A 20,981-nucleotide genomic window follows, 5' to 3' on the forward strand; every position below is an offset into this window, starting at 1 on the left:
TCCAGAGATGCTGTCTGACTCGCTGGGTTACTTCAGCATTTTGTGTCTATTTTCGGTGTAAACCAGCATCTGCAGTTCCTTCCTACACATTGAGTAATCACTGGCCATGAATCAAAAGTGATAATTGAAACAAATGTGCAAGCAGCAAGTCCACAATCGGGTAACATCCATCCACATTATCACTTTATTATATTTAATTTTTTTTCCACCGATTCATGTCAGGAGAAAATAGTGAACAATTTCAAGAATAGCAAATAATTACAATTTCAAGAATAGCGAATAATTACCTAGAACATTTTCTTGGTAATTAAGGTCATGTGATCAGAGTAGATTAGGCAATTTGGTCCATCAAGTCTACTCCGCCATTCAATCATGGCCGATCTATCTGCCCCTAACCCCATTCTCCTGTCTTCTCCCCATAATCTCTGACTCCTGCACTAATCAAAAATCTATCTATCTCTGCCTTAAAAATATCCACTGACTACAGCCTTCTGTGGCAAAGAACTCCACAGATTCACAACACGCTGACTAAAGAAATTTCTCTTCATCTCCTTCCTAAAAGAACGTCCTTTAATTCTAAGGCTCTGACCTCTAGTCCTAGACTCTCCCACTAGTGGAAACATCCTCTCCACATCCACTCTATCCATGCCTTTCGCTATTCTGTATGTTTCAATGAGGTCCCCCCTCATTCTTCTAAACTCCAGCGAGTACAGGCCCAGTGCCAACAAATGCTCAAAGGTTAACCTACTCATTCCTGGGATCATTCTTGTAAACCTTCTCTGGACCCTCTCCAGAGCCAGCACATTTCACAATATTCCAAATGCGGCCTTACCAGCACCTTATAGAGCCTCAGCATTACATCCCTGTTTTTGTATACAAGCCCTCTTGAAATAAATGCTAACATTGAGTTTGCTTTCTTTACTACTGATTAGACTTGCAGATTATTTTTTTGGAAATCCCGCGCCAGTACTCCCAAGACTCTTTGCACCTCAGATTTCTGGATTCTCTCCGCATTTAGAAAATAGTCTACGCCTTTATTCCTACTATCAAAATGGATAACTTCACACTGTGCTACACCAAATTCCATCTGCCACTTCTCTGCCCACTCTCCCAACCTGTCCAAGTCCTTCTGCAGACTCCCTGCTTTCTCTACACTACCCGCCCTGCCACCTATTTTCGAATCATCCACAAACTTGGCCACAAAGCCTTCAATCCCCTCGTCCAAATCATTAATATGCAATGTGAAGAGTAGCGGCCCCAGCACCGACCCCTGAGGAACTCTGCTAGTCACTGGCAGCCAACCAGAAAAAGCCCCCTTTATTGCCTCTCTTTGTCTATGCCATCCAGCCAGCCTGCTATCCATGATCATATCTGCCATTTGATACCGTGGGCGCCCGTCATGACATAACTATGTCATGAGATAAGGATACTGACACTGGAAATAATTAAATAAGCTCTTTTGCCAAACCTTGTTTTAGCAATTGGTCAAACATCACTCAAAAAACATCTGGGGTTAATAAAGTGAATGTTTATTCAAATGAAGAAATTTCATGATTTACAATGGGAAAGAAACTACAAATAAATGTTCCACCAGGGGATTAACTGGAAATATCTATCCGTACAGCTTTTATTTTCCCCTTTCACAAACTTGATGAAATTCCTTCAAAACAATGCTTAGTCAGTGCCTAAACAGCAACTGCGGTTTAATGATTCTGGTGATAACAGCCGTTAATCCTCGTCCTGTTATTATTCGCCATTTGAGAGATCCAATCTATCACTATTTTGTCCTTTTCAAACCTTTCATATTTCTGAAAATCTTGGAGACTCTACCATGAAAAATACTTCAATATCCCGAGCCTTTCTTTACAATTATAACCCCTAATTACAGGAGTTCAATTCATAAAAGTAATCATCCTCCTCTTCCAATGCACAAGTCAAAATCACAACTATATTCTGGTTGGATGAGCTAAGTGAATAACTAAACTGATATGTGCAGGTGCAATTCATTTAATATTCTGAAGTCACACTGTCCCCATGTTATTTAAATGTCCATTATAAACTCCCTAGTCTGTGTTTATAGGTAAAGTTGACAGGAGGAATAAATAGACGTAAAACCCTTTCAAACACATTTATATTCAGATTTGAATAGGAGTTACGATATAGTCAATTGAGGCAAGGCTTCAGCATTCAACTCTCAACTTCATCTTCGATTGTGTTCTTGATGATTAACCTCTCCCCACCACTGCCATTTTTGTTTTCCAATGTTGACGCACTTTTGGGCAGACAAAAGCATCCATGAGGTACTAAGTACTTTTTCCCCCTCAAAGGGACATTTGATCTTGGGCTCAACTTTCCAAGGGAGTCTGCCAACACAAATGTTGGATGCAGGAGATCCACTTTCTCTTCATTCTATCTCTTACCAGGCCTCCTTAGCAAATGCACATTTAAGCAGGAGATAAAGGACACCCACATTTGCAGCAGTCTTGGATTGGATCGGACATGGATTGCTCTCTCCAGGTAGTTGGAGGTTGAGAGGAGCACTGGAGGTTGTTTGTTATCATGCTATTATTCCTGCAGTCTCATTACTCGCATACAAGTACCCCAACCTGGACTTTAAACAAGACATCTGGTCAGGCTTTGTGTTGTTGTTCTAGAAATGTGACGAACATCTTCCACCTCTGCTGCTGTGTGAGGGAACTGGAGCGCATTTCTGGTGCACCAAATCAGAATTGAGAGACTGCATGTGAGTGTCAGTGCTGTGTGTACTGCAGGTTGAATTGATAGAAGCATAAAAAATCATGAGGCATAGACAGGGAAGACAATCAATCAGAATGTTTTTTCAGGGCTGATATGTCAAAGACAAGAGGACAAAGCTTTATAGTGAGAGGAGCAAAGTTTAAAGGAGATTTTTTTTTTACTACAGGGCAGTTGGTGGGTGCCTGGAATACGCTGCCAGGGGTGGTGGAGGCAGATACTAGAGTGGCATTTAAGGCACTTTTAGATTGGCTCATGGAAACAGAATGGATCATGTGCAGGCAGATGAGACTAGTTCATCTTGGTATCATGTTCGGCACACACATTGTGACTCTTGACTCGCTTAACATTGTGGGCCAAAGGTCCTGCTCCTGTGCAGTCCTGTGGCTATGTCCCCTGTTCAAGACTCTCCCACTCGTGAAAACATTCCGACATTTACCATGTATAGGAAGGAACTGCAGATACTGGTTTAAACCGTAGACACAAAAAGCTGGAGTAACTCAGCAGGACAGGCAGCATCTCTGGAGAAGGAATGGGCGACGTTTCGGGTCAAGATCATTCCTTCTCTCCAGAGATGCTGCCTGTCCCGTTGAGTTACTCCAGCTTTGTGTCTAGCCAACATTTACCATGTCAGGCACCCCATCATCCTTCGGTTTTCATGTTTGAATGGGATCCCCACTCATTCTTCCAAACTCCAAGGAATGTAAACTAGCTCAAACTATTTGGTCTCTCGTGGCAAGGGACAACCCTTTCATCCCAGGGATTAGTCTGGTGAATCTCCTTTGTACTGACTCCAATGTTATTTTAGTATTTTACCACTTCCAAGGTAACCTTCTCTGCAGTTTCTCCAGCACCAGCTGAAAGATATTTTAAAAATACAAAACTCTGTCTCTATTATTTCCATGTATTAAGTGCTATCATGGATTATGAATTTCACAGTAAAGGTATCTTTACCTTATTTACTTCAATGATCGGGAAAAACCTGTCCACCTGATCAGTGAAAACCGTGCCTCTAATTTCACCCTGTAAAACAAAGCAATTCAAATCAATAGGAATTCTGCAGCCATTTAAAAAAAAACTTCTAGTTTAAATTAAGCACAAAATTAATCAGCATTTATCGTAGCCATTAATAACCACCAGCAGGCAAAACAGCATTTCACCACACCCCTCCAACTGTGTACAAAACACAATTCCTCAGTCAGGAACTGTCTCAGAGAGGCAAAGAACAAGAAATTACTGTGCCGGTAAGTTGGCGAGAAATCACACTTCATTTGTGTGATAACTTTCAAGTATAACTTTTTTTTAGTGCTGTTCATTAAAAAACAACGGTTGAAGTACAGTAAAACTTTAATAATGTGACATCTAATTGTTCGAAACCGTAGTGTGTAGGAAGGAACTGCAGATGCTGGTTTATGCCGAAGAGGGACACAATATGCAGGAGTAATTCAGCTGGAATATCTCAGTTCCCTTTCCCGACTCTCAGTCTGAAGAAGGGGCTCGACCTGAAACGTCACCCATTCCTTCTATTCAGAGATGATGCTCGAGTTACTCGAGCATTTGGTGCCTATGCTCGAAACAGTGATGGTTTGACATCTGGTTCACATATCGTTCATCTGTGAACTGGGGAATGAATAGGGTGCCCTGCCTGAAACAGGGTGGCAGATTACAGGTGAGGCTCTAGGCTGTGTGCTCAGAGACAGGGTTTGGGTTTGAAACACCAAGGGTCAGGAACGCAAGTAGTTTATGATACGATAGAACTTTATTTATCCCAGGAGGGAAATTGAGTAATGCAGTTTGCAGCTGTAGCTGGGATCCAGAGTGTTTGTATATTTCCCACTACCTTTAAACGCAGAGTTCCTCGAAAATTTATCATACATTGTGTAGCTTGTTTAAAAAAAAGTGTGGGGAGATTAATGGGTATTAATTGACAGGCCAGAAAATCTGCTGAACCGTTATGGTCAGTCAAAAGGTGCCAAACTATCACAGTTCTACTCTATTCCATTAAATAGTGAACTTTGAAAATCACAGCAGCGTCTATAATAATATCTTTGTATTGATCATTGAAAAATAATTTAACCTATTGAAAATAAATGGAATTTAATGATAACACACATCGCTTACAAATGATGGAAGAAATTAAGAGTAAAAAGAGTTTAATGGAGCACATACAAGTATGAAAAGGCTCCCGAAAGTACCAATATTTGCCATCCCTAGAACATCCCTAGTACATAAAAAGACAATATCCAGATCTGATCACTGTAAATCCTTCTGTTGAAAGCTTCTAATTAGGATGGAGAATGTTCAGAGTAGTAATGCAATACCCCTGATTATTCAATCTAAAATCAACATTGGAGGCACAAGAGACTGCAGATGCTAGAATCTTGAGCAAAAATAATCTGCCAGCCCCCAACCCCCACAGCTGTGCTGCCATGATCTACAAAATTGAAAAGCAGCATTAACAGAAGGCAAGAACATTTTGTTTAAGTTAGAAAATAAAACTGAGATTATAGCATTGCTAATGCTGCAATCACAGAATAAATGAATCTGCAGATTTTATCATGAACTTGTAAGGATATAAACTTAAAGTAGCAGTTAAAACAGCAAAAAAAAAATTTAAAGCGACAAATGAGAATCTCAGTTTAAAATAGTTCAAAAACATAGTAAAAATACATAGTAAAAACTGAATGCTGGAAACATTCAGCAAGACTGCAGCATTTGTGCAGAGAAACAGGACTAATATTTCAAGCTGATAAACCTTTCGAAAATTAGGTGGATTCTACGATGAGTGTACAATCCACTTTACAATTATAGCCCAGTTGATAGCGATGAAAATCCATACCCAAATGCATAAATGCTGAACTCAAAACAGTATGAATCAGATGCAATACATCAAGACCTGTCAAAGGGAGAGGTGCTAAACTGACTGTGAACACATTTAGAACATTAACGCTAAGAATGCTTCAGGCTTACTTAGATTGGGAAGAGCACACTGTTAATACACCACATTATTTAGTTTATGTATGACTTGCGTCAACTGTTCAGGATGAAACAAAAAAAGATTCTGCACCAGATTTACGACTTGTTGCTCATTGGGACTTGACCTGTAGGACTCCATTTTATTTAACCTAGGATGTACGTTCGACACATACATCTACCTGCGTGATTGCTGAGAGTTGGGCTGTGCCCTGGCCGAGTTACTTTTTGGGGGATTAGAAAAGCTGGGAATTGCCAAACAAGGAAGCATAAATATAAATTAGCCACATACAGGTCAAAATCTGACCATGCCCAATCTCAAAACAACCACTTACAAATTATAAACACCAAAGTATATCCAGAATATTACCCCAAAGAGCAAATCAGACCTGGTATCCACACCCAAATTAAAAGGCACCCACAGGCAGGGCACAACCCAACTCACAGCAGCCACCTGGATGTACATGTACAACATACACCTTACACAAAATAAACCCAACTTGTACAGTTCAAGTCCGAATGTGCAGCAAGTTATTACCTGCATACCAGATACAACAATGGTATTTAAGAGACTTTTGGTGAGGCACATGGATTTGCAGTGAATGGAGGGAAATGGATTATGTGCAGGCAGATAAGAGTTGGTCTTAGCATCAAATTTGGCATAGACATTGTGGGCCGAAGGGCCTGTTCCTGTGCTGTACTGTTCTACCACATGGAATGGAAGAAACAAATACATTTCAGAGATCTGAGGGGCGGCCTGATTTATGCGCAGGAAAGAATAGACGGAGATGAGTCTAATTAGAGTAATTAGATTAGGAATCAGTAATTAGAGTAAGTGAAGTCTTGTGTTGAGAATGAACACCTGCATGTACCAGTTTTGGGATGTAAATTCCATGTGTGTAACTTCAACCCCAAACTCTTCCTTACTGCATTAATCAGATCCCTGCTGATACATTTCAGAATCTATAAACTGCAGTGAAGATTGTACCATCCAGGTGCACTCCTAACAAGGCTTCACACACAATCCTCTATCTTGATTGTATGAAAAATTCAAAACTACTCCAGGAAATTAAACCATGTCTACAATTTATTACTGACTTTAAAATTTGCAAATCGGAAGATCCACGATTATACACAATTTATTATTAGCACCTCTTATTATAATAAAAGTAGATATAAATGCAAAATGTGAATGTTTGCCAAGAATTCTGTTACCATGTCACCAGAAGTAGCATTAAAAAAATCCCAGCAAAATTGTAGTCAACAGGAATGGGGATGGGGTGGATCTCACACCGTTTACAATCAAATCCAGTACAAAGGAAAATGGTGGCGACATTTGCCGGTTATTATCTTGATACTTTTCTGGTTGCCTCATTACAGAAAGAATGTTGAAGTTTTGGTGAGGGTGCAGAAGAGGTTTAGGAGAATGCAGTCTGGATTAGAGGCTATTAGCTACAAGGACAGGCCGGACAAAATTAGATTGCTTTCTCCAGAGCAGAGCCAGAAGTTGAGAGATCCAAGGGAAGTATATGAAATTGAGGCGCAAATCAGAATCTTTTTCCCACTGGGAAATGTCAAGTACGTGAGGGCAACTTTCTTTAAACTACACCGAGTGGTAGGTGCCTGGAACACGCTGCCAGGGGTGGTGGTGAAAGCAAATACGATAGTGGCATTTAAAAAGCTTTTAGATAGGCACATGAATATACAGGGAATGGAGGGTTATGGATCACATGCAGGCAGAAGAGATCAGTTTAATTTGGCATATCTGGCAGACATCATGGGTCAAAGAGCCTGTTCCTGTGCTGTATTACTATGGGCCAGAGCCTGTTCCTGTGCTGTATCACTATGGGCCAGAGCCTGTTCCTGTGTGGTATTACTATCAAAGAGCCTGTTCCTGTGCTGTATTACTATGGGCCAGAGCCTGTTCCTGTGCAGTATTACTATGGGCCAGAGCCTGTTCCTGTGCAGTATTACTATGGGCCAGAGCCTGTTCCTGTGCTGTATTACTATAGGCCAGAGCCTGTTCCTGATCGGTATTTCTATGGGCCAGAGCCTGTTCCTGTGCTGTATTACTATGGGCCAGAGCCTGTTCCTGTGCAGTATTACTATGGGCCAGAGTCTGTTCCTGTGCTGTATTACTATGTTCTAAATTATGATATTGTTGCAGGGGTTATTCAGGACAATGTCCTAAAATGATTACCTTAGGTATCAATGACATTCACTTCATCAGAGGGTCATTTGCAAAAATATTCATTGATGAATAGTATTATCTTAAAACTCCAATTACAAGAGACAAAGTAACCCTTGTCCAGAAACAAGACAGGATCAAAATTATACGGTAGGTGAAAAACAAGGTAGCGTGCCAAAATGACTACTGCCTGGTGGCTCTAACACCCTCATGAAGTGCTTCAAGTGACTAGTTATGGTGCACATCAACTCCAGCCTCAGATAAAATTGATTCACTACAATTTGCTGCAACAAGACTACAAAAGACCCATATTCATATCCTTAACATTCATTCTTAGAACATATGACAACGTGGACATCTACGCCAGACTCCTTTGCCTTCAAATCATTATTCCAACCACTTATCTCCTCACCCCTGGACCCCCAAAAATTCGGCACATCTAAAAATGACTCTTACCAATTTCTATAGATGCACCAAAGAGATCATCTTATTGAATGTAACAGCTTAGTTGGCAACTGCTCTGCCCAAAGCAACAAGGAATTGTAGAGCTGGGAACACAACCCATTGTGCTACGCAAACTAGCCTCATTTCCCCCCCCCCCCCCCCCCCCCAATCCCATTGATTCTATCATGACTTCACACTGCCTCGGGAAAGCAACCATCAATCAAGGACCACTCATTCCTTGTTGTTCCTTCTGTACACCTCTCCCATCAGGCAAAGAAAGAAAAGCTTGAAAGCATGTACCACCAAATTTAAGAACAGCCTCTTCCCACCATTGTTGGACTCTTGAATGGACTTCTCATACTTGGGATACATTTTCTGATCTTCCAATCTACCTTTTTACAGCCCTTGTGCTTTTTAAAATCTGAGCTTTCTCTCTCTCTATCGACACATACATACACACACATACATATTATATACACATACACACACTATACAAATGACAATAATAAACCAATATACTGAGCAGTTAATGTAACTCAGAAGATCATCTAAATTTAAAGAGGTCCCTTGACATTCAATACAAGTCATAGATTCATCCGCAGCATGGAAACAGGCCCTTTGGCCCAACTTATCCATGCTCACCAAGTTGGCATCTAGGCTAGTCACATTTGCCTGCATTTGGCCCACATGCCTCTAAACCCTTCCTATCCAGATACTTGTCCAAATAAATTCAATGTCTTTGCCATTCCCAAATCTTACATTCTGGAGATCTCACCACTGACTTTCTTGATCCAGCCAGGCTGCAGAAAACATCTTGCCTTCTGACTCACCAAAGCCTTCCCACAAGGTATGCCAGGAGAGTAACAGAATGTTTTCCATTTGCCTAGATGTGTACAGAACCATCAGCAAATGAACAAGCTTGGCATCACCCAGACAACACTCAATGCTAAACAGTCACTCCTTCAACCAGCAGTGGACTCCCAAAAACCTGCCTCAACTCATTTCACAGCATCCTAACTGAACTTCACCACTCCAGAGGATTACGCCAGAAGATACATAGGAAGAACATTGCTTCTATGGTCCTCTCTCGTTGAGCTGCTGGTTCATTGCCCTTATGCCCTACCTTCATGGTCACTGGAATAAAATACTGTTGGTACATCCCCAACATGGACAGCATCAATGTAAGACTGCTTGCCAGAGAGCAATTTGGGATGGGCAGTAAATGCTGGTCTCGCTGGTGACTACAGACTGAATAATTAATAAAAATTACTGGAAGAGTCAGGGACTAAATTCATCTCGAGTTGTTTCAGGGTCTAAGGTCAACTGTTTAATGGAGACTATGATCTGTTCTCATAACTAAGTATTTTTCCGCTATGTATATTGCTCTTAAAAATTTGTTCAAAATTGTGGCAGACTAAACTTTAGCGATGTTGCACTAGGACTCCAGAACAAAAGGAATCTTATCCTGTCTGGCAACATTTTTAATCTTAAACACTTGATGGTCCTGAATGAGGTGAGATTTTAGAATCATCTTTATGAAGTGTCCCGACTACCACAAGCTATTCATTCTGTGCATCTGAGTGTGTATAAAACTTCCTCTTAAATATGCCTGTGCTTTTCGCCCAAGTCATTCCCTACATTAGTGAGTGAATATTCTCCACACTTGTGAAGTGGAGGTTTGCACAGAATTCTTGTACTAGAGTCAGAGCATTGAAACAGCCCCTGCAGCCCAACTTGCCAATGCTAAGATGCCCCATCTATACTGGTCCTACCTGCCCGCGTTTGGCCCAATATCCCTTGAAACCTTTCCTATCTAAGTACCTGTCCAAATATCTTTTAAATGCTCTAGTATCTGCCTCAACTACCTTCTCTGGCAGTTTGTTCCATATATCCACCACCCTCAGTAAAGAAGTTGCGCTTTGGGTTCCTATTTCTCACCTTAAACCTATGTTCTCTGGTCATGATACACTGACTCAGGATAAAATATTACACACTCACCCTATCTATTCCCCTCAAATGTAAGCATCAAATTTATGTATAGCCTATCAATGCCTTATAGTTTTATAACAACCTGAATTTGGTCTTACGTTTCTGCCTTTCCCATTCCCCGATGGAAGGAACCCTGAAACTCAGCGCGAGTTATAATCTTTCAGTGTCTGGTGGAGTTGGGGGCTCCTGAGGAAAGCAGCAGATTGTGGACAGAAAACTTGGAATAAGAGAAGGCAAGATAGGGGTGCGATTCAGTCGAATCATTTCTTATCTTTAGCCACAAATGTGTTCCAACTACTCTGGATGGCAAGAAAGAATTGGAAGGCAAGGAGAAAAATCAAACTCAAGCTGTGCCCCGGCAACAGTTTGAGTAATACCTCCTGCCAAGGAAGTCATGTCGAAGCAGACTGCCGACCCACACTCGGCTGCAAATTGTGGGTTCTCCAGCCAAAGGTCCCCATCCATGTCTGTAATAGCAGCACGAGCAGATCTTTGTGGAATAACATGGCATCGCCATGTACTCAGTGCCAGTCCATTACCATGGCAATGAGCACAACTATGGAAGCTCATCGACGATGCACATAAAATGCTGGAGTAACTCAGCGGGTCAGGCAGCATCTCTAGGGAGAAGGAATAGGTGACGTTTCGGGTCAAGACACTTACCCTTACACTTACCTATTTCTTTCCTCCAGAGATGCTGCCTGCCCCACTGAGTTACTCCAGTTTTCTGCATCTATCTTTGGTTTAAACCAGCATCTGCAGTTCCTTCCTACACATGGAAGTTCACCACCAGCCTCATAAAATGCAGGTTTTAATGGTTAACACTTGTTTTCCTTTTAACCTTTTACATGCAAGAAAGAACTCTAAAATATAAAAAGCAGCAAATTTTTAGATAGCTAATAAATGGAGTATTTATTCACAAAATGCAGGAGTAACTCAGCAGGTCAGGCAGCATCTCAGGAGAGAAGGAATGGGTGACGTTTCGGGTCGAGACCCTTCTTCAGTCTGAAGAAGGGTCTCGACCTGAAACATCACCCATTCCTTCTCTCCTGAGATGCTGCCTGACCTGCTGAGTTACTCCAGTATTTTGTGAATAAATACCTTCGATTTGTACCAGCATCTGCAGTTATTTTCTTACAATAAGTGGAGTATCATAAGATACTTCCACATTGAGAGTTGTGGATGAGACGAGCATGAAGTTTGCAAAGATTTACATCACTGCTCTCCCATGTGTTCCGAACAGATGCCACCTCACTTTCACTCAATCCACAAACTGTCAGCAGCTGAAACCAATTCACAAATAACTTTGCAAAACAAAATGGTGTAACGGACCATCAGAAATTGGATTATTCAAAACCATTCTGGGATTAACAAAAGGGTTAAAGCCTTCTTACATAAAATAGATCCTGTTAACGAAAGTGATAATTTTTGGTAGCTGTTAAAATTATATTCTAAATCAGCAGGGATGTACTAATGCAACATATGCACAAGTCTTCAGAAACTTAACAGGCAGGCATCAGCACTAGTTCAGCTAACAAGAGCTCGATATTTTTGCAGGTATTTTTAGCAAGGCAGTATGAAAATTATACTTGAAAGGCGGTTTGTCAAATCAATTAGAGAGTAGCTCTAAACCCCTCCGTTAAGTGCTATAACCAAGATGGCCCAAAACCAAATGTTGGATCAGTGCTGGCTCTGGCAACCGCAGAAAATCCAGATGATGGCATGTCTTCAAAAAGTGTGGGACAGTCTGGTGCCAGGCCATGAAATTTTTGGCCTGTGCAGGTCCCGAACGTACAACAAATATTTCAAAATCTATTACAATAATTTTAAATAGAATTTAATTCCACCCCTTCCAAAAAGCTCCAACGATAATCCTAACACAGCTCATTAAAAAAAATTAAAACAAATCAATCAGCAATTTTAAAAGTTTAATAAAATAAGGCCATCAACTCAATCAATAAGTTGACTAATTGTGCTAAGTATAAACAGACCAAACAAAAATGGATCGGTTTGGTAACCATTTGAAAAAGATCTCCCTACAGGACCAGTTGAATAGCAATGGAAGATTGCCCCCTGTTGACCATCGCAAGGTTGGCTGCTTAAATTGGAGCAGTTTGGCACAAACAGGTACAGTTTGGTGAACAAACTGCAGAAAAGTGATTGAACAGAAGCATTCATGCCGAGTAGGATTCTTACACTTTCATCCAGCAGCTCAATAGAAAATAGTTTTCCTTCTCCGCGGGAGTTGCTCCATGTTCTAATCTGACTTTTATTGGTAACACGAGCCCGGATTGTCCACCTGGGGAAAAAGCAAGATTTAATAGTGCCTTGTTATTTCGCAACTTAAGCCAATTCAACAAAATAGACTCTGTAGAGATTATACCTAGCAATCTTGTTAATACTTTGGCACGTTTAAAAAAAAATCAATTTGAAAAACATTCTAATCTGTTTAGATACTTACGAAACATTGGAAGGAATTGATGCAACAAATTCAAGAGACACATGACTTTTCCCCCACAAAGTCAAAGAGATAATCTTTCTGCTGCACATTAAAAAATGCTCGTATTTCAGAACGCTTTCAAAGTTGTCTAAACTGATTGTACTGCAATTAGGCTCAGAGCGAAAGAGCAATACAGGTCAGAAACAAGCCCTTTGGGCCAACTGACCCATGCCTACCAAGTTTCCTACCAAGATCGTCCCACTTGCGTGCACCTGTCCCAAGTCCTTCAAAACATTTCCTAATATGAATACTCTCTTTATACAGTAACCACATTACTACTGTCTAATGTTATCTCAACAATAAAAGCTAAAAATCATCAACATCCAATGTTAATCAGATACCATCCCTTCTATAAATCACAGAAACAATGTAAAGCACACATTGTGACAATTTCTTTCTAGTTTAGTTTGACTCCACACTCTGTACTTCATGCTGCCTCGGTAAGGCCACCAACATAATCAAGGACAAGTCTCACCCCCATACACTCCCTCTTCTCCCCCTAACACGAGGCATGGGGTAAAAATGTTTGAAAAAGCACACCTCCACAATCTGGGACAGTCAGAAGATGGAACCCAACCGAAAACTTTGTCCACCCACATTCTCCTGACATGCTGCCTGGCTCGTTGAGTTACTTCATCATTTCTTCGACTGTGGAAGGTGGTGAATATTGCCCAGCCAACACAATTATTGACCTCCCCACCATTGAAGGGATCCACAGGAAGTGTTCCCTCAAGGCAGCAACTAATAATAGCAAAGACCCACACCACCTTGGCCAAACCCTCATCTCGCTGCTACCATCAGGAAGGTACAGGAGTTACCTCCACATTCAAGAATAGCTTCTTCCATCAACTGTCAGGCTCTTAAACCACCTTGCACAACCCCACCTCAGCAACATACTATACAATTGTATAGGTTGCACAACGTTCTTTGGTTTGCATTATTATGGCCTGGTTACTTAATATTACTCATAAATTATTGTAATATTGTAAATTTATTTGTGGTGGTGTTGTATTATTGTGCCTGTAAAGCTGCAGCAAGCGAGAATGGCATTGTTCCATTCCCAGTGCAGATGAGTAAACATTCTTGATCCTCAACTCTGGCTTTCCCTTCAAAACCTCCCCTTTTCTCCCTCTCCTCCCAAGCTGGTCGTTAAAACATGCCTCTTTGACCAACTGTTTAGTCCAGTTATCATGCAGGCTAAGCAGCAGAATAACAACCTCAACCATGAATCAGCACCTTTTAAAATTGAGACCCAGATATGAAGCAGGTAGTTTTATGAAACTTTTGTTTCAGCAGTGGTTCTTCTGCATCAATAATAGGTAGCAAAGTCAAGTTTCTCCAGAGAATTTCAGCATAATATCAAGGATAATATTTCAGCATTGTGCTTAATTAGTGGCACCGGCTTTTGAATGACCCACGAACAGCATGTACTGAACAACATGTACTGAAAACCTGTGCTTCTTTCTATCTACATGCTGAAGCCGTAACATCTTATATTTGAGGATGATGATCAAGTGCAGGTAAGAGCACAAAACAAGGCCATCCAGGAATGAAAGAAGGCCGTTCCATTAACTGAAATTGGTCAAGAGGAGTTGAGTATAGGAGCAAAGAGGTCCTTCTGCAGTTGTACAGGGCCCTAGTGAGACCGCACCTGGAGTACTGTGTGCAGTTTTGGTCTCCAAATTTGAGGAAGGATATTCTTGCTATTGAGGGTGTGCAGCGTAGGTTTACTAGGTTAATTCCCGGAATGGCAGGACTATCATATGTTGAAAGACTGGAGCGACTAGGCTTGTATACACTGGAATTTAGAAGGATGAGAGGAGATCTTATCGAAACGTATAAGATTATTAAGGGGTTGGACACGTTAGAGGCAGGAAATATGTTCCCAATGTTGGGGGAGTCCAGAACAAGGGGCCACAGTTTAAGAATAAGGGGTAGGCTATTTAGAACTGAGATGAGGAAAAACTTTTTCAGTCAGAGTTGTGAATCTGTGGAATTCTCTGCCTGAGAAGGCAGTGGAGGCCAATTCTCTGAATGCATTCAAGAGAGCTAGATAGAGCTCTTAAGGATAGCAGAGTCAGGGGATATGGGGAGAAGGCAGGAACGGGGTACTGATTGAGAATGATCAGCCATGATCACATTGAATGTCAGTGCTGGCTCGAAGGGCCGAATGGCCTCCTCCTGCACCTATTGTCTATTGAAGTTTGTGAAACTCTCACCATCATCCTCGCCCCAGAGAAAGCAAGGAATGTTTCATTTGAGACTGTTCTTTCAAAACTTGATGCTCACTTCAACCCTAAGCCCATAGAGATGGCAGAAAGTTAAAGTTCACACAAGAAACCAGAAGTCTGGTGAGACTGTGGGCGAGTACATTATCTCATTGAAGAAGTTGTCTCTGCACTGCAATTTTGCAACATTTCTGGACTGAGCTTTGCATATTCGATTTATAAGTGGAATGCTGGATGAGCGAATCTAATCAAAATTACTGAACACACCAGCCCTTACCTTTGATTTGGCATGCAAACCTGCTTTGGGCATCGAGGTGGCATGTCAAAGTGCACATGAGTTTTGACCAACACATGCTGGCACAGTCAACAGTCAAAAGGCCGTTCCAAAACACAAGCATGACAAGACTGGGAAAAGGCCACAGCAAGGTTCTGGGAAAAGCGCAGATATGTGCTATCGATGCAATGGTCAACACAAAGCAAATAAGTACCAGTTCAAGGACTTTAAGTGCTACAACTGTCAAACGAAAGGCCATATTGCATCAGCATGTAGAGCACCATCAGGACAAAGCAAAACAAAACAAAAAGCTCAATAAAACCAAATGCGTGGGATTCACAACCTCGAAGAACAGTCAGAGAGTAATGAACTTGGACTGTACGGCATTTATACTACGAAAGGTGGGTCTGGAAAGGAAGACTTTCAAACAAAGGTCAAAGTGACCATTCAATACATTACTATGTTTATTGACACCGCTGCTGAATTATAAGCAAAGACACCTATGAATCCAAGTTTAGCAATATGCCGATCACAGAAACAAATGTTCAGCTGAAAACGTACTCTGGAGAAGTACTGGAGACATGTGGAGAGATAGTTTTTGATGTACAACTCAAAGGCAAGATTTTGAAGTTGCCAATAGTTGTCGCAAGTTATGTCAATAGGCCAACGTTGATGGGCAAAAATTGGCTCTGCTTACTGAAACTGGATTGGAAATCTGTGTTCCAAGTCGAAGCGCAAACACAATTTGATTAGTTGTTGCAGAAACATCATGCCATGTTCAATGACAGCTACAATGGCATAAAGGGTGAGCAAGCACACATCACGATTCGATCCAATGTGGAACCTGTCTTCTGTAGACTGCAATCAGAGCCTATTCACTGAAAAGCAAAGTGGAAGCTGAAATCAAAAAGTTGGAACAAAACGGTGCACGGGTTAAAACAGATCGCAGTGATTGGGCTACTCCAATAGTAGTGGTTCCGAAAGCAGACAACACAATGAGATTGTGTGGAGACTACAAAGTGACCATCAACCAGGCAGTAGATAATGAACATTGTCCACTACCAACCTCACAAGATTTATATGCTGAACTGGCTGGTTCCAAGATATTCTCTAAGCTAGATCTGTCACATGCATATCTCAGCTAAATGTTGATCGTAAGAGCCAGCCGTACCACATGATAAACACACATATGGGGCTGTATTCCGTCACAAAACTACCCTACGGTGTGAAGTCAGCACCAAACATCTTCCAAGCTACAATGGACAAGATTCTGCAAGGAACATCACATTGCTTGAGCAATCAAGATGACTTGCTGATTGCGACTGTTACTGAGGAGGAGAATCTGGAGATACTCAGTGAAGTGTTGAAACGGCTTGATGATCACAATATAAAGTTGAAAAGAAGCAAATGTGCATTCTTACAGACCGAAGTAGTGTATCTTGGTTTGAAAGTGGATCAACATGGACTACAACCAGTGAAAGAAAAGATTGAAGCTTTAGCAAATGCACCAACACCACACAATGTGTCTCAACTCCGCTCCTTCCTGGGTATCAAGTCAAGTCAAGCTTATTTGTCACATACACATACACGATGTGCAGTGAAATGAAAGTGGCAATGCCTGCAGATTGTGTAAAAAAGAGTTACAATTACAGCATATAAATTAAAAATTAATACAGAAAAGAAAATTTAGTCCCTGGAGTTGTAATAGTTAACAGTCCTGATGGCCTGTGGGAAGAAACTCCGTCTCATCCTCTCCGTTTTCACAGCATGACAGCGGAGGCGTTTGCCTGACTGTAGCAGCTGGAACAGTCCGTTGCTGGGGTGGTAGGGGTCCATCATAATCTTGCTTGTTCTTGATCTGCACCTCCTGATGTATAGGTCCTGCAGGGGGGCGAGTGTAGTTCCCATGGTGCATTCTGCCGAACGCACTACTCTCTGCAGGGCCTTCCTGTCCTGGGCAGAACTGCTCCCAAACCAGACTGTGATGTTGCCGGACAGGATGCTCTCTACAGCCGCAGAGTATAAGCACTGAAGGACCCTCAGAGACATTCTGAATTTCCTCAGCTGTCTAAGGTGGTAAAGGCGCTGCTTCGCCTTACCCACCAGTGCGGCAATGTGTGTTGTCCATGTCAGAACCTCTTTGATGTGGACTCCCAGGTACTTAAAGCTGCTCACCCTATCCACAGTAAACCCATTTATTTCCAGTGGCGTGTACGTCCTTGGATATTGAGCCCTTCTAAAGTCCACAATCAGCTCCTTAGTTTTTTTGACATTCAAGAGGAGGCTATTGTCCCGACACCAGAGTGCCAGATCAGCCACCTCCTCCCAGTAGGCCGTTGTCGGAGATCCGGCCCACGACTACAGTGTCATCAGCAAACTTGATGATGGAGTTTGAGCTGAACCTGGCCACACAGTCATGTGTGTACAGGGAGTACAGTAGGGGGCTAAGGACGCAACCCTGGGGGGGATCCTATGTTCAGGGTGAGGGGGCTAGATGTGTGTTCTCCCATCCTGACCACTTGGGGCCTGGCGGTGAGAAAGTCTAGGACCCAGGCACACAGAGGAGTGTTAAGCCCCAGTTCCAGCAGCTTCTCAGCAAGTCTGGTGGGGACTATGGTATTGAAAGCTGGACTAAAGTCAATGAACAGCATCCTCACACAGCCCCCCTTCTGGCTGTCCAGATGAGAGAGAGCGGTGTGCAGAACCTGGGAGACCACATCATCCGTGGATCTGTTCGCCTCTCCCACTTAGGCGATTTTAAGGCGACTGCCGGCGATTGGGCTGTCGCCGACAGTTCGCCGGGGTGTCGCGGTCGTAGTGGATCGCGGCGTGTCACTGAGAAATCAAACAGTTTGAAATTTCTCGGCGACAGCTGGCTTGTCGCCAGGTATCATTGCTTATTGCGGGCGCTGTCACATGCTGTCCCCAGGTTTGATAGGTTCTCTTAAGATGCATTTAGAAGCACATAATATTAAAATAAGTAAAGTCATTTCAAAATACCATAAAATGCTTGTGTTTAACGAATTTATTTACCGTCAGGACATTTGACAGGTAAATTGGAGGCGACAGTTTGACGGTCAGGTAAGCGTGGGAATTTGTGCGATGTTTTTGGCCTCAGCCATTACATTTAGTGGGCTCCAAACCCAGATATGCAACCCAGAAACCAGATATGCATCTCCCGTACATTTTCAAAGAATGCCCACACACTTCTCACAAATATCCACTGAACCACTTAAAAAAAATAAAATTTTAATACAGCTATTAGTAAACTGGAAGTAAATCTGGTTTATTCCTTGTTACAGTGAAGCTTGGTTTTTAAGTAACCCATACAAGGTGTTATAGTTTAAAACTCTCAAGTACTTACCGACTTGTTAGTGATTTCAGCGAAAACCAGGACGCCGGAGAAGCATTGACAGCGTGGGAATTTTGGCGATGTTTCAGAAGATGCTGTAATCTCGGCCTGATTTTGCATTGTCGTGGTCATTGTCGTTGGGTAAAAGAAAAGTTCGGCGATCTGCTACGACTTTGACAGTCGCCGGCAGTCGCCAAAAAAAACCCCGCCTAAATGGGACAGGCCTTTTACTCACGTTTCTTACACGAGTTAGTAACACAACTCCTCTTCACAAGTTGTTGAAAAAGGATTAAAAAATGGGAATTTTTGAGTCGGGGCCCTTCTTCAGACTGGAAGAGGGCGAGATGGGGGAGAAAGCTGTCAAGGGGGAGGGGGGATGCAGTGGGGGACAACTTGGCAGCTGATAGAAAAAGATGTGGTCACTTTTTAATGCCTATGGTCAAATATCTGGAGCCATGGAGCCAATTAAGGCGACAAAATAACAAAAGCCAATCATTGCAGTGCTGCAGTAATTTACCTACTCTGGAATAATATTAGATTCAAAATCAATACATCAGGGCTGAAAATTACTCAAATTCTTTTGATGGGAACAAAATCAACAGATAACCATTGAGGCAGATTTGCAAAGGACATTTAATAATCTCTTCATGCAAGACTCAAATTCGAATTAGCTGTAAATCGCTTAGGTGAATTGAAAACTGGCTTAATTATATGATTCAGAAGATAACGGGTCTTCATTTATAGCACTATGACTCTAAAGGGACCCAAACTTAAATTGAGAGCTCAGGAATTTAGCAAGAAGAGGAAACACTTTGCTCAAAGTACTATGGAAACCTGGAATTCGCATCCCAAAAGACTGAATACAAGGCTCAAAACGGGAGCGCATTGCGATATAATTAGCAAATCCACAGGAATAGCTCAATTGCAAGACATGTCATCTTCAAAAACACCATTGTACTCGAGGCAGCACACAAAACTGATAAGAATTCGTGAATCAGGAAATGGAGAATGACAAACACATTTCATCATTGGGGAATTGCTGAGTATTGTTGGTGGGGAAGGCATGATACAGGCAAAGCGATGTAGTTATAATTACATTATCTGGTGACACGGACGTTAAATTTAAATTAGCAGCTTTCCCTTGAGGCTGTCTGCTCCTTTTTACAAATAACTATTGTATTGCCGACATGTTTCAGACGACATTTTATATAACAAAGGATATATATGTCTTGATCACCTTTAGGTACAAAAGGCAAGTGTTGAATAAAACTGTCCGCTACCAAGATGCTGGACTTGGTCTATACCCTCTAGAGCACAAATAATAGTGCAATACAGCAATCTAGCGTTATCCCATAACCTCCTTTGCAGTGAATTCCTCACTTTCCAATCTACCACAATATAGCCCTTGGACTTTAAAAATCTCTGCACTTCCACAATCAGTGTAACACTAAATTATGCACTCTATTTTCACTTTTGCCCTCGATAATGTACTTGTATACAGTATAATTTGCCTGGGTAGCATGCAAAAGAATTTTTTTCCTGTCTATCTTGGTACCAGACTGCCCAACATTTGATTTTACAAATTCATGATTTTGATGTCCAAAATTCAGAATTTTACATCAAAATTCATAATATGGCGCGTAATGCAACTTTTCAGCAAAAAAAAAGTATGCACGCCAAATTTTGCTACATTCATGTGTGCAAAATGACTATTACAGTTCTTGAACTATATTTTCAATGTCGGGCCTATCATGAGCATATTCTGCTATTTATAGAATTTTTGCAACACAAAAAATTGTTTTGTTTTGTTTTTTCTATTTTGCTTTTTCCTTACACATCCCAATTCTATTGGTATTGAATAAAAGAACAACGATCATAAAATGTATGACTAATTTATGAAGAAAGAGTTGATATATGCGACTCGACTAAGCATACGGAAGTACTTGAAGTAAATTTGCACATTAATTGATAATCAGCCCAAAAGGGTGGTAATTGGGTTTTCTGCTGTGTTTTATATTTTAACCTTGACTTAATTAATTAATTAATATAGCTATACAATCTTGCACTTAAATTTAATATTTACTCATTAAAGTTCCACCACTGATTTTCTGGCACTCTTGGTTCCAGAGCTTTGCTGGTTTATCCAGCCGGCAAAGCAAGACGGCTATGGGGGTAGATGTGCTGGCTCCAGCTGGGCTGGTGTTCCAGAACCCCGGCCGGCCACAGGTTGCAAATTCAACCCACCGATCGGCCATGGAAGTCCCGATGAGGTCAAGATT

At 41.6% G+C, this 20,981-nt stretch overlaps 1 protein-coding gene across 1 annotated transcript in view; it reads right to left on the reverse strand.

The window, feature by feature from the left end:
- rpa1 (replication protein A1) overlaps window positions 1-20,981 on the reverse strand; it is an 84,531-nt gene that overhangs the window by 24,875 nt on the left and 38,675 nt on the right. Inside the window, exons 8-9 of the mRNA XM_078422043.1 lie at window positions 12,545-12,647; window positions 3,709-3,777 (exon numbers count right to left, since the gene is read on the reverse strand). Coding sequence (XP_078278169.1) covers window positions 3,709-3,777; window positions 12,545-12,647 — 172 coding nt within the window. The remainder of the gene's footprint in view (window positions 1-3,708; window positions 3,778-12,544; window positions 12,648-20,981) is intronic.

Source organism: Rhinoraja longicauda, chromosome 26 (genome assembly GCF_053455715.1).
Source record: "Rhinoraja longicauda isolate Sanriku21f chromosome 26, sRhiLon1.1, whole genome shotgun sequence".
Classification (NCBI taxonomy): Eukaryota; Metazoa; Chordata; class Chondrichthyes; order Rajiformes; family Arhynchobatidae; genus Rhinoraja; species Rhinoraja longicauda.